The 27719-nt window shown below is 38.0% G+C and overlaps 1 protein-coding gene across 2 annotated transcripts in view; it reads right to left on the reverse strand.

Moving 5' to 3' along the window:
- The window catches only part of Ankfn1 (ankyrin repeat and fibronectin type III domain containing 1), a 146804-nt gene that overhangs the window by 52730 nt on the left and 66355 nt on the right, over positions 1-27719 (reverse strand). For both annotated transcript variants that reach the window (XM_027950357.3, XM_027950358.1), the window contains 3 exons: positions 10119-10216; positions 7163-7253; positions 1869-1976 (listed from right to left, as the gene is read on the reverse strand). In XM_027950357.3, coding sequence (XP_027806158.2) covers positions 1869-1976; positions 7163-7253; positions 10119-10216 — 297 coding nt within the window. The remainder of the gene's footprint in view (positions 1-1868; positions 1977-7162; positions 7254-10118; positions 10217-27719) is intronic.

Raw genomic sequence — 27719 nt, forward strand, 5'->3', positions numbered from 1 at the left:
AGTGCATTTCAATATAAAAAACAATTCTTTTTTTTAGGAAACTCTACCTTAGGCCTAACTTAAATATTTCCTAATATCATGTATATATTTATGTTCCTGCAGTAACTAGAATATACATGACAGAAGTTGAATGGCAACTATAGAAATAGGCTGGCCAGGCAGTCATTTCCTGATTATTAGATAGTAATCCAAAAGGAATCTTAGGGGGAAACCCCATCATTCTTTTATTTTTTATTACTGGGAATTGAATCTAGGAGTGCTTTACTGCTGAGCTACATCCCCAGCCCTTTTAATTTTTTGTTTTGAGACAGAGTCTTCATAAATTGCTGAGGCTGGCCTCGAACATGTGACCCTCCTGCCTCAGCTTTGGGAGTTGCTGGGATTATAGGCATGTGCCACCAAGCCTGGCCCCATCATCCTTACAAGTAGTTTTAGCTTTCCCTCTCTGATAAGGACCAAAAATAAAGTGCTTATGAATTGTAAAGAACCATCAGTTTAATTGCTTTATTGTTTTTGCTTCCATACAGGAAACAATGGACAAGGGAAGTGATGGAGAGGCAGAAGAGAAAGAAGCCCAGGTAATCCCCAGCTGGGTTAGATGAGCCCTGGATAACAGAACTGTGTGGACTTCAGTCAGTGTGAAGTGTTGAAGGTCCCAGTTTGGGTACATTCTTCCTAGAGAGCAGGGAATGGAAATCCCACTAGGGTTTCCTTCTCAAGCTGCTTCCATATATATTTACATCTCCTAATGAACCAGTCATTAGAAAAACATTATTTTCTCGCAAACACTTGTCCTCATTGCTAGCTGGAGCCAACATTTCTGAAGGGCCCTGTTGTCATAGCTGTATGGTAATTGGGAAAACTTTTTGCTAATGCTAAGTATGATTTATACCTAGTGCAAACAAGCTAGCATAGCATCTCTTAGTTTCAACTGTGGAGTTCTTCCCTCCCTGGCCCAGCAGTGCCCTAAATCTGGAAAGCACAATGTAGCTGAAGAGCTGATGGGAGGGTGGAAAATGAAAACTTTATGGAGACTTTAATTCTCCAAATAAAGTAAGTACCTCTTCTGTGAATCCTTGCATAGATCAGAAATCTGACCATGTCTCAGTTAAACAACGGAAGAGATTCTCTGGGTGCAGTTGCTTTAGATCTAGGGAAGGTGTGCCAGCCTTTCTCCTGCACAGTGGTGCAGAGGAGCAGTAATATTCAGGGAGAGATTAAAAGTTCAGCATCCAGTCCTGATGTAGGCTGGGAAACTAAAGAAATAAGGTGTGGCAGGATGATTGAACTTGGAATCAGAAAACTCAGGTTGGATCCAGATTCTGTCTTTTCCTGGCATGGTGACCTAGGGCAAGTCACTTAGCCTCAGTTATAACTGCCAAAATGAGGAAGAAAAGGAGACACTATGAAATTTTGCATTGCAAACTATATTCTAAATAGATTTGAAGACTTCTTATGATTATCTTTATAATTGTTTGCGCTCCCTCAGGGATGCTCAGGGAATTTCCCTTGGGGGTGGAAATTTTGAGGCTGAATATCCCCAAAGACCCAGCACCATGGAGGAGTCTTGGGAGAATACAATTCAAAGAGAAAGGAACTTATGGCAGCTGCTGTTTTTCTTGTGCTTATTTTCAGACTGTTCGTACAGAGAGGGCGAGAGGGAAAAAGAAAAGAAGGGAGGGAGGAAAAGGGAAGTCTCTGCTGAAGGGTTAAAGCAAGATAGTGCTGTAAAGTGATTCCAGATGTACAAATATTAATATCTCCCTCTCCCTGATGAATGAGAAGGTATGACCCAGCTAGGAAACTGCTAAAATTACCGGCGCCACTGAGACCTCACTCGATGGCCCAGCTCAGATTTTTATCCTTACCCCGGCAACTGTGATGCTGATGAAGGGCTCGGACCTGCTGCAGCAGACTCTCCAAAACTTCGCTCTGTCCCTTGTGTCTGGGCTCTCTGTCGTCATAGTCTTTCCAGTCTATTGAACAAAAGAAACAAACAGAGTGAAATTTTAAAGCAGGGGAGGCCTCTTCCCTGCCCAGCCTTTCAGGAGCTGGGGTTTTGCTCACACTATCCGCAGGCTCCGTGGATGAGCACCCAGCACACCCACAGCTAGCCAAGTAGTTGGAAGCTGCCATTGTTCAGAGCCCTGAGCAAAACAGTAATTGTGGTTGGTTTCTTGTGCTGGGCAGTTTTAGGGCAAGGGAAAATGGCAATTGAAAACCAAAAGAAAATAGGACATTTGGGAGTCCAATCTCCCCTATCATAGCCCCCTGCCCCTTTCAGCATCCCACATCCTAATAATTCCCCCTGCCACTTCTCCACTCAGCACCCCAAGTCCTCAACTGGATTTCCACAGTAGGAAAGAAAGGGGTGGGAATGTGCAGACTAGATGAAATCCACAGTCCCAATGCTTTTATTGTAGGTTTCACACTTTGGGCCAAATTGACATTTCTTTCCAAGGAAAGAGCCCATGTCGGATGCCAAGAAATGGAAATCTACATTTTGCTCTAATGAATGTCTGCTTTGGTTAGCTGGCACAGCACCCCCTGCACATACTCCGAGCCACCAACCACCCTGTCTGCTCAGTCTTTGAATATACAGTATTAGCTTACATGGCAAATTTAAATTGCAATACCCACTGAGACTTTTCTCCCTCTTCTATTTTCATTCCATTTGGCTATAATGATATCAAGGGTAATAACTCATATGGGACTAATGTCAAGATTGTAATTCTGCTGTCTCCAACTCTAGATTGTTTTTCAGCAGGTCAGTCATTTCATTGTTCATCCCTCCTCTCCTCTATTTCCCTCCCCCCATTTTCCTTTCTGAGCCTGTTAAAAGCAACAACTTAAAGCACTTCTTAGGTGAACTGCTTTTTCTAAAAAGGCTGGTCACTCTTCCCTAGAAAAGACTGTTAATTCTAGAAAAGACTGTGTATCTTAGACTTAAACGCTAGTTAAACAAGTTCCAAATTCCCTCCCCATAGGTTTATTTTGAAATATGGGGTCTTCCTCATTCAGAAAGTTAAGCCTATGTCATGCCAGTCAAAATTCAGTAAAAGCTTCCTGCCATCGTCTCTCCAAGCCAGGAGAGCTATACCATTAGGAAGAACACAGGTTCTGGAGTCAGATACCCCTGAGTGTGAATCCTGGCTCCCCGCATTCCTATATTGTTGTCTGCAAGCAAGTTGCTTACACTGACAGAGCTACTACTCCCTAATTTGAAAAATGAGGATGGTATATACTTTGTGGGATTTTTACAGGGATTACATGAGAAGTATATTAGGTTTCTGGCACTATGCCTATTATGTGACAGGAATTCTGTAAATAATAATGTAAAATGGAGGCAATTCATTATGGAAACACCATTTCTTACCCTATCAGATAATTACCCACGAAGAAGGGGACCTCAGAGATTTTGTAACTCATCTTCCTTCCCATTCTCCCCCATGCACAACTCTTCATTCTGTCTTTCAGAAGACTGAAGTGCAGAGACAGCCATTTCAGTCCTATCTTACTGAGCATGTTGGTGGCATGGGGTATAACATAGTCAAGTGATCTTTTGGAAAGTGCTCATGCTCATTTCATTATCCCAGGGACATTTTCTTTTATTTTGGAAAGGAGGGTCAGAGGCTAGTGTGGGGTTTGGGCTGGGGTTTAGCTGTGGTCAGCTTTGTAGACAGGGAATTGTAGACTTTTATAGACTCTTTGTTCCTTGTGGGCAAGATCATTACTTAATCTCTGTCTCATTTTTCTCCTTTAAATTGAGTTTTAAAAGTATTTTTTAGGTTATTTGAGAGTTAAAAGAAACAATGTAAGTAGAGCACTATCCTGGGCACAGTTGTCATTCGAGTGTGGCTGGTGAGGCACTATGATTAAAAAGCTTGATGGTGTTCAGGTACACTGGGAAAGGGAAGGGTGTTTTTTACTGGGAAATTAGGTAAAGTTTAAGGAAATAATTTCTTGTGGCCTTTAGACTAGTGCCTCTCATCTCTGGGCAAAGTGATAATAAACATTGCCCTCATGGATTCCCAAAGGCCATTGTGAGTTTGTTGCCTTAGTTGGATGCATACATCTGAATGCTCACCACAGATGAGCAAGATGGTGCCCTTGAGTAAGACTCCTGGGTGGCTGAATTACTATGTGGCCCTAATCATGCTAATCCTTCTAATGAGTGTTAAAGCTGCCATCAAAGCAAGGGGAGATAAAATGGTTCTGGCTATTCCAGCTTAGCCCTATTACATCAAGGGGCAAACTCGACTAATGATTTTATGATACATTAGAAAATTGCTAATGCTAAATTGCAGCCCAAGTTAGCATTGAACTTGATGCCAAGGTTTTTGGAAAGAATGAGTTTTTCTAATAGATGTTTGGAAGGTTCTGATGACTACATAAAATAGGAGACTTTAGGGATGAGGGAGAAAATTGAAAATATATTAAGAAATCAGGACCCTAACAGGAATAAACTTAGCATGGTAGGAAAAGAGCAGATTGTGCCACATAATACAGTTCACTGTTCTGGTAATGAGACACTTCAATTGCAACACAATGCAGAGCTTACATTCACTGGCCATATCAGGGTTTTCCTGATCGTAACTCAGACAAGCCTGTCTGGGTGCTTTTCTCTTATTATGTACCATACCATATAACATAGGTCTATAAAAACACATTAAGGACTTTTGTAAAAATATAAAAAAAGTTTTATAGCTTACTGGAACATATTACCAAATTTCCAATTACTCTGTCATGTTAGAATACATTGTCCTCTAGTAAATATCTGAATACTGATATATGTTACATCACAATGTCATACTCTGTTTATAAATAGAATGGGAGTGTTTTTGTATTGTTCTTTCCAAGTGATATGGCATGTCTACAGCAACTATTACCACATGTTAGGATTTCAGTTCTTTTCCAGTTATCCCTACTAATCACACATACTAGTTTAGAAAGCATTCTATTTAAATTACCAACAAATAAATGACTCCCCTGAGTCCTGAACAACTATTCTTGTCACTCCAGAGTGAGCTCTTCAAATATGCTCTGAGAGAGGGTATCTGCACACATTTGTAGTTTATAGAATTGAACCTGAACTTTATGCATCTGTATATAGATTAGAATCTGCATGGGTATGCATTTGGAGTGAGTTTTCCCCGTTTCACTTTCAGGTCAATGGCAATTAATATATTTTGTGTTTTTATGTACTTTTTGTCCTCCATCTCCAATAATACACACTCCCTGCTTCCCTAGTCACAGATGGTCCCCTTTAGTATCATCATCTTGTAATTTTCAGTTTGTGTTTCTGATAAATCTTCAGCCATAAAGATATTCAAATAAGACTGGAGTAATTAAGTCATCAAATTCAGAGGGACTCAGGGGTCTTGGAGCTCTCTGGCTCTATATGAACTGGTATAGCTATTTGAACCCACCATAGGTGGTGGTCAGGCTGTTTGGTTGGCTCTTAGTCTGCTTGTCTACCTGATGGTTAGTTATTATGGCACAGGAGACACAGCAGGGTCTTGACCAGCTCAGGTTTGAATCCTCACTCAGACACTTACCAAGTGTTGTGACCTTGGGGAAAAGGAACATCATTTCTGAATCCCAATTTGTGTATTTGTGTTTGTGCTAATAGTTCCCTATCTAGTAAAATGGATCAATCCATGTAAAGTACTTAGATTGATGCTCTGCATATTATGAGTCTTATGAAGGTTATCTCTAATTTTGATAGTGATACAGATAATAATGATAATAATGCTTATCTATAGGACAAGGAGGAAGATAAAGGATTGCTGTGAGGCTTAAGAGAGAGATATGAAAATCTATAATGTATTGCTTGGCTCATGGTTCATCTTGGGTAAAGTATTGTTATAAAACTTGAGAAATTTACATATATATAAAACAATAAACTAAAGGAGCCCATCATAATCCCATAACCTAAATGACCACTGTTAAATTTTGATAATTATCAAGAGTCACAGACACTGTATCTAAGTATAGGTAAATTAATGATCAAATGTTACAGAAAAGATCTCCACATTTTATATTATAATTTTTACATAAAATTTGTATAGTAGAAATTTCTTTCATGTATTGAATGACTTTTTTGAAATACCATTTTTAGTGGCTATGTTTGGTTCTATAGTATGATGAATACGTATATATCATGTTTTACTTAGCTATTAAATTAATATTGGATTTATTTTCTTCATTACTCATTGTTATCCATATACTGTGGCACTGCCCATCTTTGTATATAATTGTTTATCTATATTTCTGTTTCCTTAGGTTAGATTCCTAGATGTGTGATTATGGGATAAAAGGAAAGGGATTTTCTTAAGGGAAAATTTTCTTATGGGAAATTGTGTTCCATAAAGGATGTAGTAGTTTGAACTCTCACAAGAAGCATACGATACCATTTTTAACTATCACATTAGTGACATATTTTTAAAAAGATGAAAACACAATCGAGGGCTCTGGGCTCATTACAGAGAAAAATCTATCTTATCGTCTGTCTGGAGTTGTTTGTTCTGGTTAACTACCTTTTCTGGTTAGGAGAAAGTCACCAAACATACCAGGCATGAATTATTAATCTTCAAGCAAATAGAAGAGGCCTTTGCTGGTTTTCTCAGCCAACACTACAAATGATACAGATTGTGTTTGTTGCAGAGCCTGTTAGCAAGAAAGTATTTCTTCACTCAGAATGTTAGATGAGTAAAATGTTAGATTCTATTCTGTTAAGGAATGGATATGATGTGTCCACTGGGGGCAAAGAAGGGGAGAGGAGAGCTAAAATGGACTGTATGTACTCTGGGCCAGCAGCTCCCACGGTACCGTTTCTCCATTCCCATTACAGCCCTGTGAAAGGATATGATTAGGCCTATTCTATAGATGTTGAATTGCAGTTTTGAGAGTTTGATTTTGAAGGCACACGTGATATGGGATATAAGGTCAGTCTTTCTGGTTCCAAGTTCCCTCTCCTTTCACCTACTGAGCTGCTGTCCCAGGAGTGTTTTTGCAGAGGAATCACTCATTCTGTGTCTGAGATGCTGCCCTGAGAAGGTCTGGTGGGTTGCAAGTAGTGTGAGAGGGGATGGCCAGGGCACCACAGAGAGGGAGCTAGAGTTGGAGCCTGCTGCCAGGCCTGAGAGTAGCCAGCACCTACTAGAAGGAGAGGCACATGCCGGTGTCGTGGTCTGAGCTGGTCCCCATCCTTTCATGTTATAAGCCGAGACCTGAACAAAATATTGTTGGCCCTGCAAAGAATTGAAATAGAATAATACATTAGACATTTCAGTCAATCATTTTTTTCCCTAGAAGCAGATCTTTGCATTAGCTTGCTCATCCATTTTGAACTCTTCTGTCCATACTATAGCTTTCTGACTTTTCTTAAGCATTATGTTTATAAATTATAGTAGCCATATTAAAGTGCCTTGTTTCTATGTATTTTTTGGTTTTAAAGATTGAAATGTTATAATTATTTTTCCTAATTCCCACTCCCTTTAATTAATTAATTAATTAATTAATTTGTGTGTTGGGGGTACTAGGGATTGAATCCAGGGTGCTTAATAAGTAAGTCACATCCCCAGCACCGCCTCGACCCCTGTTTTTACTGGTGCTGGGGACTGAACCCAGGGCCTTGTGCGTGTGGGGTAAGCACTTGACCAATTGAGCTATATCTCCAACCCTCCCAGCCCTTTTTATTTTTTTTATTTTGAGATAAGGTCTTGCTAAGTTGTTGAGTCTGGCCTTGAACTTGTAATCCTCCTGTGTCAGCCTTCTGAGTCTCTGGGATATTAGGCATGTGCCACCAACCTGGCAAAATGGCAAGCCTCAAAATTTATACACCAATTTTTAAATTTTTACTTTTATTTTTTATTTTATTTGGTGCAAGAGATTGAACCCAGGGGCTCTTAGGCACTGAGCCACATCCTCAGGTCTTTTTAAATTTTTTAAAATTTTGAGACAGCGTCTAAGTTGCTTAGGGCCTTGCTAAGTTGCTAAGGCTGGATTTGAACTTGTTATCCTTGTGCCTCAGACTCCTGAGCCACTGGGATTACAGGCGTGTACCACCACACCCGGCCAAACACTACTCTTTAAAAATCACACAGTCCTATAAGGTTTACCCAAAACAGTGACCTCTACTCTTTCCTCTTTCTTCTTATTTTTCACTCCCCAGAGGCATCAGCCATCACCCCTTTAGTTGATAAAGTTTAGAAATTAACAAGCTGTAATGAATATCTTTTCAGAATAGTCCATTAAAAACTTGCTTCATTCTTTCAGTGGCTTCACTGTGAGAAGATACTGTCATTTATTTAACCATCCCTTATTGGTAGACATTTGAATTGTTTCCATTTTTCCCCACAACAAATAATGCTGCAATAAGCATCCTTAAGTTGGCTGTTCAGACATTTTAAAAATTAACTCTGATTTGATTTCCATTTTAAAACTATTATTAAAATAATGGCTTATATTCTTTAATTTTTTATGGCATTAAGGAGTTGTTTTTTGTTTGCTGATAGTTCATTAGAATTTTTTGTATGTTTTCTTCTTTGCTTTGAGGTTTTCCTTTTTTTCTAATGAATCAAAGAAGCATTTGAGAAGCCAGAGTTTGATGAAATATTGCTTGCAAAAATTGTAAAATGTTGTTTGAAGTTTAAATAATCATATATCTTTGTGGAGCTTTTTGCTAGGGATTTAATAATATTGGCCTTACCATACTATGAAGTTATTTTTTAACACTGAATATGGATTTCTATGCACCCCAAGGTTATAAGGATTATGTAGAAGTGTAAATCTACTTCTAGGCTTTTATATGATTAGGATAGTGTCTGCATTGCTCTCATTGGATGGCCAAGTGGAAAAACTTAATCCCTGTAGGAATTAGTACAGATATTAGAGAAACCGTCTATGGAGAGTTTTCCATTTTTATCACCATATCACTTTTTCTTTTAAGCAATGGAAATTCCCTAGGGTTCCTTCTGGCCCTCTTCCACCATGTGAGCCATGGGTTTGGAATCAGTCTTCTGCTGATAGCATCTAGGGGGGCCACCCACTCCGGGGTTTGTTTGCTCCAGTAATTCACAGTTCTGGCCCCTGGTATAGACAAGTGATTAAGACTAAAAGTCAGGATTCTTGGTGGTGACCCAACCACCAAGAATTCTATTAGAATAATATGGCTAAAGCTTAAAAAGATGCAACCTAATGCACCTTTTTAGTACTGGGTTTCAGGATTATATTTTTCAAATAATAGTTTTAATTGATTAACCTTTAAGAAAACAACAGAATTGTCCCTCTATGGCCTCCATGCAAAATTCTTAAGATATTATTTGAATGGAACAAAAAATATGGAAGTTTTGATTTTTTTTTTACTTTAAAACAATTTTTATTAAAAGAAAGAATTTTTAAAATATTTTATATTGTAGTTATTTGAGGAAATACAGGGTTTGTGTTTGAACTAATTTTCTGTTTTTTTTCTTGGTGTGTGTATTTCACATGCTCTTATGGTTCATAATTTCATAAATAATTTGAGTTTATACTGGTTGTACAAATAAACATGGTTTGTGCCAGTTTTTCATTCACAGTTTAAATTGGTTTAGGTTACTGAGAAACATAGCTCCACCATATATAGTTTCTTTCTTGTGAAAGCAAATTTAGACAGTTTTTTTTTCTTTCTTTCTTTTTAATCAAGGGAAAAGGATATCTTTCAGGAAATTGTGTGACTCCAATTGATGACTGATCTCAACTAAGGCTGTGGGGGTGAGGCTAGATGGGGCTGTTATTTTTACCATCAGACAGGGAGTCAAAATTGGATCTCTCAGAGCCTTTGATCCCCCGAAGATTAGACTGTGATCCAGAAAGCAGCAGCTTTCAAGGCTTGCATGAGGCCAGTCTTTTTCTGATCTCCTTAGAACATGGCAACTTACAAAGTGGTTCATGCTGTCTGCTCACTCCTTTGTGAAATTCAGATTATGGATACCAGACATATCATGCTTAATGAGTGGCAGTTGTTGCCAGAGGACTGGGTGTTGGCTGTGGCTTCCAGAATAGGCATTTGCTACCAACATCCCAGCACAAATGTCAGTGACAGGGAATGGTAAGCCTACCACAAGGACATTTACCGTCTTAAGTCCTGTGATTGTGCATCTCAGCGTCTGTAGGTTATCCATGATGATTTCTCCAGCCAAGGGAGAAAAGTCTTTAGACATACTCCATTCCACTGTGGGAGATTAGGGGACAGGAAGGAGAGAAAGAGAATGAAGTTTAGTCAAATCAAGAAGCACCATAGAAACTCTAGCATATAATCCTTTTCACAAACTTTGTTCACCTTCTTCTCCTTATATTGGCACAATAACAATCCTCCTTGGGATGCTAGGTGTTTCCAAAATCACCAGTATTTTTTAAAAGAGGAGCCCCAAAGCAATAATTCTATAGTAATTAATATACCTTATGAGTTTTTTGAACCTCAAAAGATATTTTATTGTGGTATGTGTATGTTTTTGTGATTTTCTTAACATGAAATATAATTTATAGTCATATGACCCTGAACAACAGGATATGTTCTGAGAAATGTATCATTACTCAAATTCTTTTTTTTTTTTTTTGTACTGGGGATTAAACCCAGGGATGCTTTACTACTAAGCTACTTTCCCAGCTATTTTAATTTTTTATTTTGAGGTATGGTTTCCTAAGTTGCTTAGAGCCTCATTAAGTTGATGAGGAACTCAAGCGATCCTCCTGCCTCAGCCTCCTGTATTTGTGATCTTCTTGCCTCAGATTCTCCAGTTGCTTGGATTATAGGTGTGCATCACTTCTCCTGGAAGGCATTTTTTTGGTGTATGTAAATATCATACAGCGTACTTTCACAAATTAAGTTGGCCATGATGTCACCAGGTGATATGTATTTGGTCTGTCCTTGACTAAAATATCCTGATGGGGTTCATGACTGAATAGTATTGCCATAAGGCCATTGCTATATAAAACATAATGTGTGTATGTGTGTGTTCATGAATATATATACACACACTTAGGCAGATAATATATAACAGTTCATTGTATATAGAAGATAAATCATTTATTGTATGAGAATTGAAGGGTACATCAGGACATTACCACTATTTACTTCCCAAGGTTGGCTTCTGCTTCATTTCTCTACTGAAAATGCTCTTTCAAGGGTCCAGTGACATTCGAAATAAAAAAAGCCTTTTTTCATTTCCTCCACCTTCAATACTTTATATGTCTCCCTTTCCTTTTCTCCTCTTCCCTCCTGATATCTTCTTGCAAGCTTTTTTCATGGGCTTCTTTGCAGCCCCTAGGATCTGGGGTTTGCGGATTACCTTTATTCAATGCTTTTCCCAAATCATCTGAATTCTAATACCCACTTTTACTGTGAAACCATGTTCTTTCCTAACATCCTCCATTGGTTGGAAAGGCCATGGTCAGGAAGGATAAATTGTGCATCTTGGGTAAAAAATGTTATAAGTAACTGTTTACATGTAATGAGATTTAAAGCAAAGTTCAATGAAGCAGGAGTTTGAGAAGTGAAATCACATGGAAAGCCAGGCTTCAATGTTTCTATGCTTCATGATGACAAAGTAGTGGCCTTGAGATTTAAGGTATATTCTTGATTTTGATACCTCAAAATCAAGCCAAGCCACCCCCAACTCCTACTCTTCTCCTGGGTCATTCATTCCTATGATTTGGAGCGGCATCCCCTGCTCCTCCTCCTTCTGTCCCTGCAAATCTAGTTTGCTTTCTTCAGTTTTCTGAATTTCCTCTTCTAAAATTCCTAGTGCTCCAATTGGCAACAACTTTTTGAGACATTCTGCCCCTTTGGCCTCTTGGTTGTTTTTGCAACCTTCTCTCCCCTTTGTCTTTGTTGCACCCTCTCTTTTGCTTCTCCTGCCTTTTCCAGACTTCCTCTTTCTGGCCTTCTTTTTCTCCTTTCCCTTTGATGTGATGTTCCTTGTCACCCCGCCCCCCCATTCCATGTACTTGTCCCTAGTGTTGACCTTATTTTTTTTTTTTTTTGTCTCTATGAGACTTGAAGCTGTGATTCTAGGTCTAGCCTCTCTCTTGAGCTCTAACTTTCTTCTGTAAATCTCCACTTGAGTGTCTCACACTCCATTTAGTGTTCTCTAAGTACTTCTCTTTGCAAAAAGAGGGTTTTCTCAGTGGTAGCTAGTGGCAGTTCCATTTTAATTACCCAACCAGTTGATAACTATGTAGTTTCTACTTCTAAAATATGTGCTATAAGTTCTCCTCTTCCTGTCCCACGATACTAACCCTAGAACAGGACTTTATGATTGCAAGCATTAACTTTGCTTTCTGAAAAAAAATTTTTTTGGGGGGGTTACTGGGATTGACACTTAACCACTGTGCTATATCCATAGCCCTTCAACTTTGCTTTCTAATTGATTTTTCAGCTTGTCTCTTAATCTTTACATATAATCAATCATCTGAATGTACCATGAATTATAATTTAAAAATATAGATCTAACACTGGCCTAACATCTTTTCATAGTGTATAGTTGCTTTGTGAATTAAACAAAATCTTAGCAAGGCATGCAAGGACCTTTATATCTGATTTCAGTCTTACATTATTATTCTAATCTGCCATTTGCCAGAAGAAAGTCTTTGTTCTGGAAGTTTCTATCACCAGATTATTTCATGTATTTTTCTGCCCTAGTGTATTTTTACTCATTTTCCAACCTTCATTTGGTGAAGTTCTAGTAATCTTTTAAGACCTAGTAAAATTAACTCTAAATTGCTCAGTAGTATTTAATTAAATATACCTGATTTGTGTCCTAAAGTCTTTACTTATATAAAAATAAGATTTACTACCCTGTATTATGTTTTATGGGATGTGTCTTTTTCTCTTGTTAGATTGTGAGAAACTTGAACAGGAGAAGTATCATTCATTTTTTTTCCTCTCCAGTTCTTTAATACATTTGATTGTATGTTTATATGTACACACATATGCCTTCAGAGTAGACAACAGTACTTTCTCTAACATGTATATATTTTTCTTTCTTGTGATTTTTCTTTTCTAGTTTCCTGACTTTGAAGCTTTCAGGTGTGGTAGAAAGTGTAGTTAGAATCAAATGATTATGATTTTATGGTAACTCTCAAATGAGGCCTATATCTCCTGAAAAGTACATATTCTAAAACATATTTATTATATATGTTAGATAAATCATACATGTGTCTATTTTTCAAAATGTTTTATTCTGATTATGAGCTATTAGCTTTTGAAAAAAGCATCTTGGGTAAAAAATGTCTTAAGTAACTGTTTACATGTAATGAGATTCAAAGCAAAGTTCAACGAAGCAGGAGTTTGAGAAGCTGAAATCACATGGAAAGCCAGGCTTCATTGTTTCTAGACTTTGAAATCAAACTGGAGAGGGTTTGTCATCAGAGAATAATGTTGTATCTAATTCTAGCTAAAGAAGAAAAGTGATGATTGAGGGAGTTTATATAAACAAAACAAAAATGAGAAGCAGTTGTGCAAGGACATTTAGAAAGGGCAAAGAATACAGGAAAATTCTAGAAGCAAAAATGTCCTTTGGTTACCATTGAGATGTACATAATTGATTGCTATGGTGGAGCTCCAGACCCAGGGTTTCAAGTCAAGGGTTTCAAGTCCAGACTAAGAATTAAGGATGACTTCCCAAAGGAAGAGCAGTGGGAGGGTTAGTGGGAGCAATGCCAGATTAGATAGCAAGTCATTAATAGGAAGTTGCTCAAAGATACAATGTTTAAACTTTCTGAATAGCACTCAGTTCATTTTTAAATAAAACCTTTTCATGTTTTACTGAAATGTTTTTCAAAGAATGTTTCAGCTGGAAAAAGAGGGCCTGGCTTCTTGGAAAAAAAAAAAAAAACTGAAGCAGTTTTGTAAGGAGGCGTGTTTCTGCTTTGGCGTTAATAAGGGGTTTTAAACAGTTAAGTCTAATTAGATCTTGTAACACATCTAAGTTTTGAAGGAGAAGGGGTTAGAGAAAGAAGATTCAGACTGGAGGAAAGAAATTCTCCTTGCTGGAATGGAGAATGTATTCCGGGACAACAAACAGACTTCCCTCTATGTACTTCCTTAGGGTGATAGACTCCTTTCAGCACAAAGCCACATGGAAACTAAAGGGATAGTTTAAAGAATAAGAAGGGACACACAATAAGTAGGACTTCCTTTGAGAGCAACAGGGAATTTTAAGAAGGCAACTTTGCATGCTCTCTCTGGCAAGTTGTGTGTAGGTAGTTTAAAGACCTCATGTAAAACCCTGAGAAAATCACTTACTTTTACTTCCCTGAAGAGCTGGAGCCATGTATGTGAACTTTTAAACTATTTAAGACTTACAATTTTAAGATATAGGTCACAGAAACTGTTTCTATTCAGGTTTGCAAAATAGAAGTAGGGTTTCTAAGCCTCGGGCCAGCTTTTTGAGGGGCAAAGACTATGCAAAAGCAAGAGCATAAAGAAATAATACTGTGTAAATGTTGAATTGATTTCTCTTCAATTGATTACAAAAAATACAAAATCTAATTTGTGTAGATTCTCTCTAAAGTCTCAAATGCTTCAAAGCCCAGGGTGGTTTTATCTTGTTCATATATTATGAGGCGTGTATCAGAAAAGCAATATTCTTTCCTCTTCCCCAGGCCTCACCCTCACTCTACTTGACCTCAGGCACTTGACTTCAAACCCATTGCTTATTGCTGTTCTCCCTCTTCCTCTACTTTCTTCTTCCAAAGCTTCTATCCTTGCATTTACATGGGCCTGGCTAAAATTTCCTCCCTAACTGTAGTTTCCCTGACTTGCCAATTTTCCCATAGTAATTTTTATGTTTCTTACATTGCACTTGCTTCACTGTAAGAGATCTGTCTCCCCTGTAGTTTATAAGCTCTTTGAGCGCAGGGACCACATCCAAAGCTCCCATCTTAGACCCTACAGCAGGGTAGGAGGCTCTGTATTATCAGATGAATTAAATGCTTGATTCTTGATCTTGGAATGCTCAAAGTTTAAGATAGACAGAAATTTGATATTGGTACATTAAGAATAAGAAAACTGGGTCAGAATAGAGAGAAACAGTTAAAAAGAGGATGGCAGTTGCTTGAGTTACTCAGTTAGGGGCTGAAATAGGGATTAATTCCTGGCATCCACTTTTCAGCATCCCAGACTCTTTATTTGTCCATACTGCCTCTCAGAAACCAAAAAAAAAAAAAAAAAAAAAAAAAAAAAGTGCATTTCCTATTTCCTATCAGCTCTTCGATGGAACCAAAACAGCATTCTTACTGGTCACACTCACCCTGGCGCCTTAGCTAATGAATGGAATTTGGCTAGACTGCCCAGCCCAGCACTACAGTATTATGAAATCTTCTTCTGATCCATCTAAATGTGCAGTTTCTAACCTTTCAGGCCAACCATAGCACAAGAGGAAGAGAGGGAGGGAAGGATGTGCCCAGAAACCCAGACAGAGATCAAATACCGTCATTTCTAGAGATGAGAAGAGGTGTCTCAATACAGCATGAACCCACTCAACACTTGTGGGTTTTAAATTGGGAACTGACGTGAAAACTCTGGAGCTGGGAATTCTGTTTAGCTCTGGCAAAATACGAGGTTGGAGCTGCTTGCATTTTTTATTTTAAATTCCCTTGGTAGTCCTAGGAGCAGGGGCATGCGTTACTTTCAAACAAGAATCTTTATTGTTTGCATAGCACACAGCCATCCAGTTAATTAGAAAAACATTTTTTTTTCCCAAATTAAATTTCCCTACAAAAACAATGATTTAAATGAAGGGCCAAAGGCTTTTTTTTTTTTTTCTTTTGACACTAGGAAAGCCTTCTTGCACCTACTACTTCTGGGAGATTAAAAACAAAGTTGGAATTGGAAGGCAATATTTACTTATTGATTATCAGATTTTGCCATCCACAAAAATGAATTGATCCTATCTGTGACTATTATACACTCTCTGGGCTTTGCTTGTCCTGTGAAAGCTGCACAGATACCGTTAGGGAGCAGAGATGTCTAAAAGTTCAGGCTTTTGAAAAAAAGTCACAAAAGGCCACAAAAAAGGTTTGCTCCATAGTCTGAACCATTTTGCTTCTTAATTTCCTTCCCAATAATTATTATATAATGGCTCTTACTAAATTTATTCTTTTTCTTGATCCCTTTGGATTTCTAAATGAAAGGTGTTATTATTTTTATTGTTCTTTCTATACGAATAGTTCTCTATTTCCATGCCTGGCATGAAATTTTTGCTAAATGAATACCAGTTGCCCAGAAGCCCAACTGCAGCAGCCTAAGTTCTCCAGTGACATTTGTGGAGTTTCACCTCTCAGGTACTTCTTTGGAAACTTAATCAGGAGTATCTGCAAGTAGAACTTCCTTCACTGATTTCTGTGGTTTTGGGTTTTTGTTTGACTTTTCAGTGCTGGGGATCAAACCCACTGGGCCCTTGAGGATGCTAGGCAAGAGCTCTACTACTGTATATCCCAATCCTGATTTCTATAGCTCTGGGATGAGAAAGTTTAAATAAAGTGCACTAGTGGAAATACTGAAAGCATAAATAATCCTCAAACCACAGGTCACATAGAAATCATTTTTTTTTCCTTTACCTTAGATTTTTATTTAAAAAAACCCCAAACTTTCCTTAGTGTTATTATTTTTTTTATAATATTGAACTAAGAATCAGGAAGATCTCAGACTGATCACAAAGTTCAGAGTACAAAATTCCCATATCATGTCACTTCTAAGACTATGTGTTGTGATAGTGAATTTTTAGAAGCAGCACAAACAGGAGGTGGGGGAAGGCAGAACTTGCCCCAGATCTACCCTTACATGGGATCCATGGATCAGGGTGCTGCAGTTGAGCCACATCTCATTAAAATTTCAGAAATTTTGTCAACTCAGCCATCACAGAAAGTTAAATTATATAAACATGAAGTTAAATAAATTATATAAAAGCGGAAACTTAAAACTCATTGTTCCTGATTTTACTGCACTTTACTATTATTTATGCCTTTGAGGTGATTGACATCATGGTATCTGCATGGTGGAAACAGCATACACTGTGTACTACCACACTCCCTTCTCAGTCTCTGTGTTCAGGGATATTAAACTGGGGTCTTAAAATTGGCCATGTGGGAATATTTACAACACAGAAACCAGCCAATAGTATAAACCACTTTTGATTTATTATTTCATGAACTATCTATGCTGAGTATCAGCAAATGACAGTTCCATGAGTCAAATCTGGTCCAAAGCTGTTTTTTTATGCCTCAGAAGCTAAGGATTGTTCTGTGTTTTGCATCTTTCAAATATTATTGTAAAATCAAAACAAAACACAATACACACAAAGAATATGTGACAGATAGCTTATGTGGCCCTTTACAAGAGAAAATTGGTAACCACTGGTCTAGACTTAAGACAGTGATGAAGAAAATATTAATAATACAGATTAAAGTTAAAAATTTCTATAATATTATAACAGATTAAAGTTAAAAATTGTGCAAAAAATTGAGGAAATATTCTTCCAATATTCAAAAACTATAATTTGATTCAACAAAGTGCCTATGTCACCGATAAATGAGTAAAGTTCCAACATAGGTCTTTGTTGTTTCATTTTGTTTTATTTCCTCTAAGTAATAAAAATATCAACCAACATTTACATGGAAATTACACTTGTTCATTCATTGTAGCTGTAAGTTGGCTACAGATTCAATAAATTCAGCAATAAAAGCATATTAGGAGAATCAATAGGTTATAAGTACTCTGTAGCAAAGAGTATATTTTACTGATTTACAGATAATAATAAAACATTTGTCTTATAGTGGACTTAGATTCATGTGTGATTATGTGTTTATAAATATATTCCCCCCACCCCAGAGCTGGTTAAGCATTTAGTGTCTCATCACTGAATAAATGCTAGGTGATTGCTCAGGCAAACTCTGGAAGGGGAATATATACTGACCTGTAAGTTATAGTATCTGAAGGGTGTAGATTCTCAGGCATAATTTAAGTAACATTTTACAAGCAAGAGTCAAGAACAAGGTACTTAAATTCTTTTAAGAGTCAGGAGTGACACAGTGAGTGTTATCTAGGGTGGAAGGCTGGTTACCAATCAGTCCACTGCTCAGGCCTCTACTCAGCAGGAAGGGGCCCAGGCTCCCTTTACCAATTCTTCCTGCCTAAGACAGGGCCAGTCCAGAAACTGGTTTAGGAAGCAGCCTGCAAGCATCTGTGAACCTGACTGAGCAATCAGGAGGGCAGAGGTGGGGACTGAGAGATGAACCTGAAGGTTGACTGCATGCATGGCAGGGCATGCCAGATAGCTCTCCTGATGGCATGGAAGAACCTAAACAGGACTATCTGGGCTTCCCTGTAATTATTTTATTATGTATAGCAATAATTTATTATTATACATTGTTATAATATTTTATTTCATGATTATCTGGGCTTCGTGAATAGGCAGTTTGAGGACACTGTGATCTGAAAATAGGCACATAGTTCACTAATTAAGATAGACTCCTCCATGTTTTCTTTTTCCTTGGTACACTGCCATGACCTTGAATTGTAAGATGTCTGGCTAGATTGTCACTTGTTTAGTTTTTTTTTTTTTTTTTTTTGAGAAACTCTTGGGATAATTTTTGCTCATGAAAGAAGGATAAGCTTTTTAATGACTATAATAGATACAGCTGAGCAATAAGAGGGACTCAAAACCTAGTGACAATTACAGAGCTGCAGGCTAGGATGCTGCCCTACCCCTCCTCCCCAGAGAAGAAGCAGCAGTGTCGGGGGCAAGAGCTCTTGTCCTGGAATAGATTTCTGGGATTACTGTATTTTTTTTTCTACAATAGCGTGATACTCTTGCTGTCCAAGGGAGAGAGCTCTGGCAAGCTAGTTTACACTTCCAAAGGATACAAAGCAAGGGGAGCATGTGAGTAGTAGTTTGATTTATACACACAAGGTCCAAGACATATGCCCAGTTTACAGCTTCCAAAATCTGTTGGGCACTCATGGAATAAAGTCAACCAGCCACAGGGGCAAAAGCAAAAACATCCCAGGCAGCCTTCTAAAGGAAGGCACTCTATCTGGCTTTTCTTTTATTTCCCTATTACACCCATTTAAAAGATCCTAATCAAACTCAGTGGATCCATGCAATAATGTCTTGGACATCTGCTCCAGTTTCTTCCGTAGAAGTATGGAACCCAGGGCTCAGGTAGACTGGGTTTGACTTGTGTGTAGACTTTGGTAGATGGGAGACAATCTTCCTCATTCCTTTTTGTTCCCTGTGAGGTACAAGGTAAAGACTCTGTTGGGCATTTAACTTAATCTTCCTTTCACAGGATTTTCTATGTTTAACCTGTGCCCAGGGATGGAAAACCAATACTTTGTGAAAATCTACCAGTATCTTTTACAGATAATTTCACCATTTGTTTCTCACAATAAATAATTTCATCATCTATTCTTATAATTCCTACAAGACAGGTTAAGTCATTCATTCAGTATTTCTACCCATTAACCCAAGTGCCAAAACTGGGAATTGAAGGTGAGGTGTGCTTGAATCCAACTCCACTATCACTTCTTACTAAGACTGGGATGAAGGCTGGGATGCTTCTTTATCCTTGAGCTTCAATTTCATCACACTTAATTGTTTTCTTTCTCTGGTTTTTAGATCCTCAGACATGTTGGGCACTTTCCTCTCTTGGGAAATTCATGTGTGTTGTTCATCTTACTGGAAATTCTCTTTCTCCTCCCTACTCACTTTCATTAATTATTTCTACTTTTCCCCTCAGCCGTCAATGTAAATGTCATTTCCACACAGATGTCTTCTTCTGACCTCCAAAACATTAGGTCCCGTTATCTCTCTTAAAGCACCAAAGATTGCGCCTTTGTATTAGAATTAGAGATAATTCTAATTCTATCTAGATATAATAGAATTAGAGATAACTGCACAAGTCTCTAATTTCCAAAGTACAGAAATTAGAAACTTGTGCAATTATCTCTAATTCTATAGGACAGTGACTTTGTAAGGACAGTGAACACATCTATCCCCAGCAATTAGCACATGCCACAGCTTATAATAGGCCAATAAATACTTATCAAGCTTATTTTTTATCATTGCCATGAAATTTTATTTTATTTAAAATTTTTTTATTGTATATATTTAAGGTATACACATGACATTTTAATATACCAGGAAAATGATTACTACAGTCAAGCCAATTGACACATCCATCATCTCAAATAGCTATCCTTCTTGTGTGTGTAAAGAACACCTAAAATCTACTATCTTACTAAATTACCAGTATATTATACCATAATGTTAACTACAGTCCTCATGCTATACATTTGACCTCTGGTCTTATTCACCCCACATAACAGCAGCATTGTATCCTTTGACCTATACCTCCCAGTCTCCCACCTCTCCCTGCTGCCTCTGGTAGCCACCATTTGATTCCCCTTTTCTATGCTGCTTACTTGGTTTTTAGGTTTCATGTATAAGAGAGTCATGTGATATTTTTATTTCTGTACCTGATTTATTTCACTTAGCAAAATAGCCTCTAAATTCATTCATGTTGTCACAAATGATGATGTTAGATTACTGATTAGCAAGGTTGCAGGGCTGTGAGGAGGCAAAGGACATGGTCCCTGGCCACAAAGAGCTCATGGTTCAATATTATAACACATTTTTACAAACCAAGACAGGAAGTTTAGAGATATCAAGCCCATCTAGACCCAAGTTTTTTTTCCCTGTCTCTTCTCCTTTGCCTGAATCATTTCCTTTGTCAAAAACCTGCTTGAATGAAAGGCTTACCTTCCATCAATTTAGGGAATCTTCTCTGACCTTCCAGAGTAATTTCAGCATCATTCTTTCTGGCATTTGTGCTCTATACTTCATAGTATGATTTATGCATATGTATTTTCAACTTAACCTTCACAATATATTTCAAATTGGTCTCCATACAATTTTTTTTTTAACTCTACTGCCATCACCACCCACTCAAGCCACCATCTTTTCACGTCTGTACTCCTACAGTGGACCTAGTCTCTTCCTCCAGTCCATTTAAGCCAGAATGATTTCTTCAAAGTATAAATCATCACAATACTTTTCTACACAGAAACCTCGTAATGGTTCCCTGGTGCACTTGGAATAAAATTCAAACTTCTTAATGTAGACTGTGGCAGGGGCTTTCAAATTGAGATTTGCTAAGCTGAGAATGGTTTTTATGTTGAAAACAAAATCAAAATATTTCATAACATGAAAAATTAATGACATTTAAATTTCAGAGTCCCTAAATAAAAATTTTTTAGACTACAACACTGCTCATTTGTTTATATACTGTGTTGATGGTAGAATTGAAGAATTGTAATAGAGATTGTGTAAGTTTCAGAAGCTGAAATATTTACATTCTGACCTTTTTCAAAAACAGTTTGCCACCCTTAAGCCTACATGGAGTCATGATCTGGCTCTCACCTTCTTCTACATACCCCTTTTCTTTCTTTCTTTTTTTTTTTTGGTACTGGAGGTTAAACTCAGGGATGTTTTACCACTGAGCCATATACCCAGCCCTTTAAATTTAAAAAAAAATTTTTTTTTAGATATACATGACAGCAGAGTGTATTTCAACATATTATACACACACATAGTATAACGTATACTAATTAGGATATCATTCTTATGGTTGTACGTGATGTGAAGTTTCACTGTTCGTGTATTCATATATGAATATGGGAAAATTATAGAGTCATTCCACTGTCTTTCCTATCCTACTTTTCTCCCTTCCCTTCATTCCCCTTTGTCTAATCCACTGAGCTTCTTCTATTCTTCCTCCCCCTCACCTTTACTGTGTGTTAGCATCTGCATATCAAAGAGAACATTTGACTTTTGGTTTTTGGGGATTGGCTTCTTTCACTTAGCTTGAGGGTCTCCAGATCCATCCATTTTTGGCAAGCCATAAAGTCATTCTTTTTTATGGCTAAGTAATATTCTGTTGTGTGTATATATACCACTTTTTAAAATACGTTCATCTGTTCAAGAGCACCTAGGTATTGTGAATTGAGCTGGTATAAACATTGATATGATTGTGTCTCTATAGTATGTTGATTTTAAGTCGTTTGGGACTTAAATCCACTAAGGAGTAAAATAACTGGATAAAATGGTGGTTCCATTCCAAGTTTTCTGAGGAATCTCCATATTGCTTTCCAGGGTGGTTGCACCAATTTGCAATGTATGAATATATCTTTTCCCACACATCCTTTACAACATTTATTGTTACTTGTATTCTTCATAATTGCCATTCTGACTAGAGTGAGATGAAATCTCAGTGTAGTTTTTTTTGTGTATGTGTGTTTGTGTGGTGTTGGGGATTGTGCATGCAAGGCAAGCACTTTACCAACTGAGCTATAACTCCAGCCCTCAGTAGTTTTCATTTGCATTTCTCTAATCCAAAAGCACTGTATAGATTTAATGCACTTGCAATTAAAATTCCAATGACATTCTTCATAGAAATATAAAAAGCCATCATAAAACTCATTTGAAAAAATAAGAGGTCCAGAATAGCCAAAGCAATCCTAATCGAGAAAAATGAAGCAGGAGGCATCAAAATACCAGACCTTAAATTATACTACAGAGCTATAGTAACAATAAAAGGCATGGTATTGGCACCAAAAGAGACATGAAGTTCAATGGAACAGAATAGAAGGCCATATAAATACAGTTATCTCATACATACAAAGGCACTATAAACATACAATGGAGAAAAGTTAGCCTCTTCAAAAAAATGGTGCTGAGAAAACAGGATATCCATAAGCAGAATGAAATTTAACCCCTATCTCTCACCCTGCATAAAACTCAACTCAAGTGGAACAAGGACCTAGGTATTAGAACAGAGACCCTGTGCCTACTAGAAGAAAATGTAAACCCAGCACCATATCATGTTGGCATAGGAACTGACTTCCTCAATGAGACTCCTAAAGTGCAAGAAGTAAAATCAAGAATCAGTAAATGGGATGGTGTCAAACTAAAAAGCTTCTTCACAGCAAAGGAAACAATCAAGAACAAGAAGAAAGAGCATCGAGAATGGGAGAAAATTTTTGCCACCTGAACCTCAGATAGAACATTAATCTCCAGATATATAAAGAAATCAAAAAACTTCACACTAGAAACAACAACAACAACAACAACCACCACCACCCAATCCATAAATAGGCAAAGGAACTGAACAGGCACTTCACAGAATAAATATGAATGGTCAACAAATATATGAAAAAATGTTCAACATCCCTTTTTAAAATGTTGAGACAGGATCTTGCTAAGGCTGGCCTTGAACTTGTGCTGTTCCTGCCTCAGCTTCCTAAGCCTGGAATAATAGGTGTATGTTACCACATGTGGCCTTCTTCTCTTTGCATTCTATCTCTTTTGCTTCCTCTGAAGTTTCTGTTTCTCACACTTACCACACTATTTCTACAAAGCTCCTTCCTGCCTCTCACTCTAGCATGTTATTTTATTTTTAGCATTTCTCATTATTGTCTTATTTGTTAGTTTGTTTACGTAAGAAAATGTGTGTTTGATGGGATTTTCACCCCTGCTGTGTCCCTAAGGCCTAGAAGAGGAGCTGCACATTGTAGGCATTCAGAAATTTTGTGCGAAATGAGCATTTCATGTAAGTTCTTCAGGGCAGACACCGTGTCTGTCTCACTCTTGTATTTATCACGGTAGTCAACATAGTGCTACTTACAGTTCCAAAAAATAGCTGTTGAATGAAAAAGTGCCAGTTACTTCCCCATCTTCTTGTTGCCAGCTGAACCCCTAAAACAAAAAGGTGTATAGCATCTTTTCTGCCTAATCTGTACTCCATTGTTTGGGAGCACATTTTAAAGAGAGGCCATGAATTCCAGCCCAGTCCTCAGAACAGTGGCTGTGGGAACATAAGTGTCCCAGTGAAGGATATTTCTAGATGCAGAGTGAGGCCAGGTGTTTTGTGATAATGGAAAAACCCATGAACAAAGGGTGGGGCTGTCAGTTATTCTTAATAAAATTGCTCCAATTATTTTTTAAAAGGTTATAGATTACCCTTTAAAATACAGCATGTGTGTAATGTCAGAATAAAAAAGGTAAAAAGAAAATCATGAGTTAAAATATATAAGGGTTCACAAAAAACTATCAGTTATCTTTGGAGGATGCTGGGAGACATCTATGATATTGATTGGGCATTGTGCTTTACTTGTAAGTATTTCACTTTATTCTTTATGGTAGGTAGTATTTTTCTCATTTTATAGATGAAGATGATGAGACTCAAAACTTTTAAATAACTAGCTTTAGTTCACAGAACCCCTCAACATAGAATCTGGATTTGAACCCCTCTCTGTGTTATCATACTTATAACTCCATATGAAGAGAAAGTGATAAAAGGATCAACAGCTTTTTTGAGGTCTTTGGGCCAGAGAAAGATCCAGCTATGAACAGCTTACAAAAAGTATTTGCAATACCAGACTTCTGCTCTGTGAACCTAAGGCAGGGCTGCTATGCTAGTTGGCGTCTCTATCCCCTCCCCCTAGGGGCCAGGCTGTCTCCAATACTGTGATTTCCCTGTTATGGTTTCAACAGGGAGGGAGGGAGCGTGGGGGGCATCGACCACTGAGTAGAACAGGGAAATGTACTAATGTGGGAGGTTGTGAGTCTCATGATGATGTTCTATATTTTCATGACAGCTTCATGTGATGATGGTGGCCAAGATAAGTACTAATTAAAAAAAAAAGCAGCATTGTAAACAGTCACAGAAAACTGTTAGAAATTGCTAACCCATAACTGGAGCCTGGTTCATGTTATGTAACCTTCCTGATACCAAGTCTTCCTCCTCCTCTGCCCTTCGGTAGCCTGCTTTGAGCACTCCCAGCTCTGAATGAGGCCCAAATCTTCTTTTCCACCTGTTTCTCTTTCCTCTGGAGACAAGTAAGCTGAGGTAGGAATGGGGGAACAAGGAACAAGCCAACTCCAATATGGGAGATTTTACCCAGACCTAGAGGAATTTGAAGGAGATTATAAATAAGTAGGAAGAAAGGAAGGGAGGGAGGGAGCCAGACCACCTTGGGAGCAGCCAGTCACTGTCCTCTTCCCTCTGTCTCATTAAGGGGAATGTGCTGTTCCTGGCTCTTTTCTCCTGTATTTGTTTTCACATTCTACTGTAAATTACTCAACAAGGTGCCTTATTTATCCTGAAAAATTCTATCTTTAGGTTTTCCCATCAAGTCAGGAAGATGCCTTTCACAGCTTCCTAGGGAGATGAGGGCCTTATTTTCTCCTCTGAGGCTCAGCCTGTGCTACTTGTGGATAGTCGGACTGACTGACATCAAGGCACAAATCTAAGTAGATTCACAAAGGGGATCCTTTTCTTGGGGATTCCAAATAGGCTTTAGGGGATCAAAGAAAACCTTCAGGTTGTAAGCATCATGTGTTTTTTGTTTGTTTGTTCGATTTTTTTTTTTGAGGAGTTGAACATCACAATGTACAATGTATATCCTAGCAAGGGCTATCTGAAGGCACTAATTACTTTCTTGGGCTAGTGTTACAGTTATAGCTATTATGTTTGTTGACTTTTGTTTGTGCATTTCTGCTTATCTATGATATCTATAAATTTTCAACATTCACTAAACATATTTGAACCAGTAGTTTGGACCTCTACTGTATAATGTTGAGTATTTTCAAGCTCATCTGTTTAACTGGCAGATTGACCTTTGCATGGCTTTTATCTTGGGCCATGACAACAACTGGCACATGGTAGTTGCTTGATAAAGATGTTTTAAATGAATGCAGATAATAATTCAATTAATAAAAGAGACTTTGTCACACTCAAAACTGATAAAGAAGAATAGCACTGCTATTTTGCAAACATTCAAAGGAGGTTACCACTGAGAAGAGGATGGAGGAAAGATTTTAAAGTCTTTTATTTACTCTACCATAAGCAAGGTGAGGCAAGAAAGTCCTTGGTAATAACTGCATCTTGGGGGAGTAAAAGACTTGACCCATAGATAGTGGGAAAGAGAATTATGTGAACTTATTGGAAGGAAATACATATAATAGGTTTTGAATAAATAAAGACAATTGGTTTCATTGAATTTTCTATCTATTTGTCCAATACCCAATGCCAAGCTAATTGCTGGCACATTTGGTTTATGAAATCAAATCCAACTTTAAATCTAGTGCTGAATGGCTGATTGATTTGTCAGATTTTGACTGACACTCCACTAGGGACCAGATACTGAAAAGTTCTGGGGGTGTAAATATGATTAAAGCCTGATTTTTACACTCATGAAAATTGCAACCCAGTAGAAGAGAGAGAAAAGTCAATGCAGGATTAAAATATAACATGATAAGTGTTATGAAAGGGACAGGCTCAGGATGGGGCCAATCTGGGGATGGTGGTTAAGGATCCTGTTGGACACACTGGCTTCTAGCAGAACCCTGAAGGATGTGCAGGTCAGCCACGGGAAGAGAGTGGCAGAAGGTGCTCCAGGAAGAGGTTGCTGTGTGTGCAAAGGTATTCAGTGCTGCTAATAGCTCTTGTTTTTTTTTTCAAGAATAAGTTGTTGAACTTCAGTATTCACTATGCCTATGAGAGCTTGTGATGCCAGATATTTGGGTGACCTCAGTCTACACTGACAAATGAGGGAGAGGGATCTGGAAACTGCAAGGCAAAGCATGGGACACAGAAGAAGAGATGAGGTGAAATGGGAATGTGACTTTAACCTGGGATGAGATGAGACAGCAGCCTGGAGTCTTGCTAAGATGGGCCACATTATTTGAAGGTACCTTAAAGTAATTGTAAAATCTGGATATTATATGAGTAGATATGGATTTTAGGAGGATCACTTCTATAGCTTATGGGAGAAAAATTGGAGAGAGGCAAAGCTACACAGGTGGGGAGACCAGAAAGAAATTGGTGCTTTTATCCCAGTGAGGTATGAAGAGAACTTGGGTCAGCATCAGCTCCACCTTTGTGAGGAGTGAACTGTCTGACTTCCTTGAACATCCAATTTGGTTTTTCCTAATCCTTAGGCATTTGTGAGCCAACTTTTTATGTAAACCCAAATATTTGGCATCACAAGCTCTCATAGGCATAGTGAATACTGAAGTTCAACAACTTACTTAAAAAAAAAAAAACAAGAGCTATTAGCAGCACTGTATACTTAAAAATGTCCAAATTAAATATATCGTGGTCATATCAAAAACCATGATCTCTCTCCAGGTGTATGTAACTGGCTCAGCTTTACTCAAAGTTCAATTGCAAACAGTAATAAAAACATTGACATCTCGTTGCTCATTTAATATTTACGTAGCTGTCGCCATCTCAATTTTACACATTCAAAACCTCAAAGTTGGTTGGATTTGAGGTAAGCTGAATCCCCTTTGACAGTAGAATTTGGGGGGCATGCTTTCATTCTTAAATAACTTTGAAAACAACACTCAGATAGTGGCAGGAGATCAAAGAAATGCTCTGTTACCACTGGGGCTGCTGAAACTGTTACTTCCCCCACAAAAGTTTTCCCTTTGCAGAGAAGAAACTAGATCAGCCTTATTAAGGATGGGAAAAAAACGCCTTTAGGCAAAGGCAGACCCAAGCCCAGTCAGATGTGCGTTAGTTCCATGGCTTCTTGCTGGAAATCCAAGAGAGAGAGAGAGAGAGAGAGAGAGAGAGAGAGAGAGAGAGAGAGAGAGAGAGAGAGATAG

The sequence above is a fragment of the Marmota flaviventris genome, chromosome 17, assembly GCF_047511675.1.
Source record: "Marmota flaviventris isolate mMarFla1 chromosome 17, mMarFla1.hap1, whole genome shotgun sequence".
Taxonomy (NCBI): domain Eukaryota; kingdom Metazoa; phylum Chordata; class Mammalia; order Rodentia; family Sciuridae; genus Marmota; species Marmota flaviventris.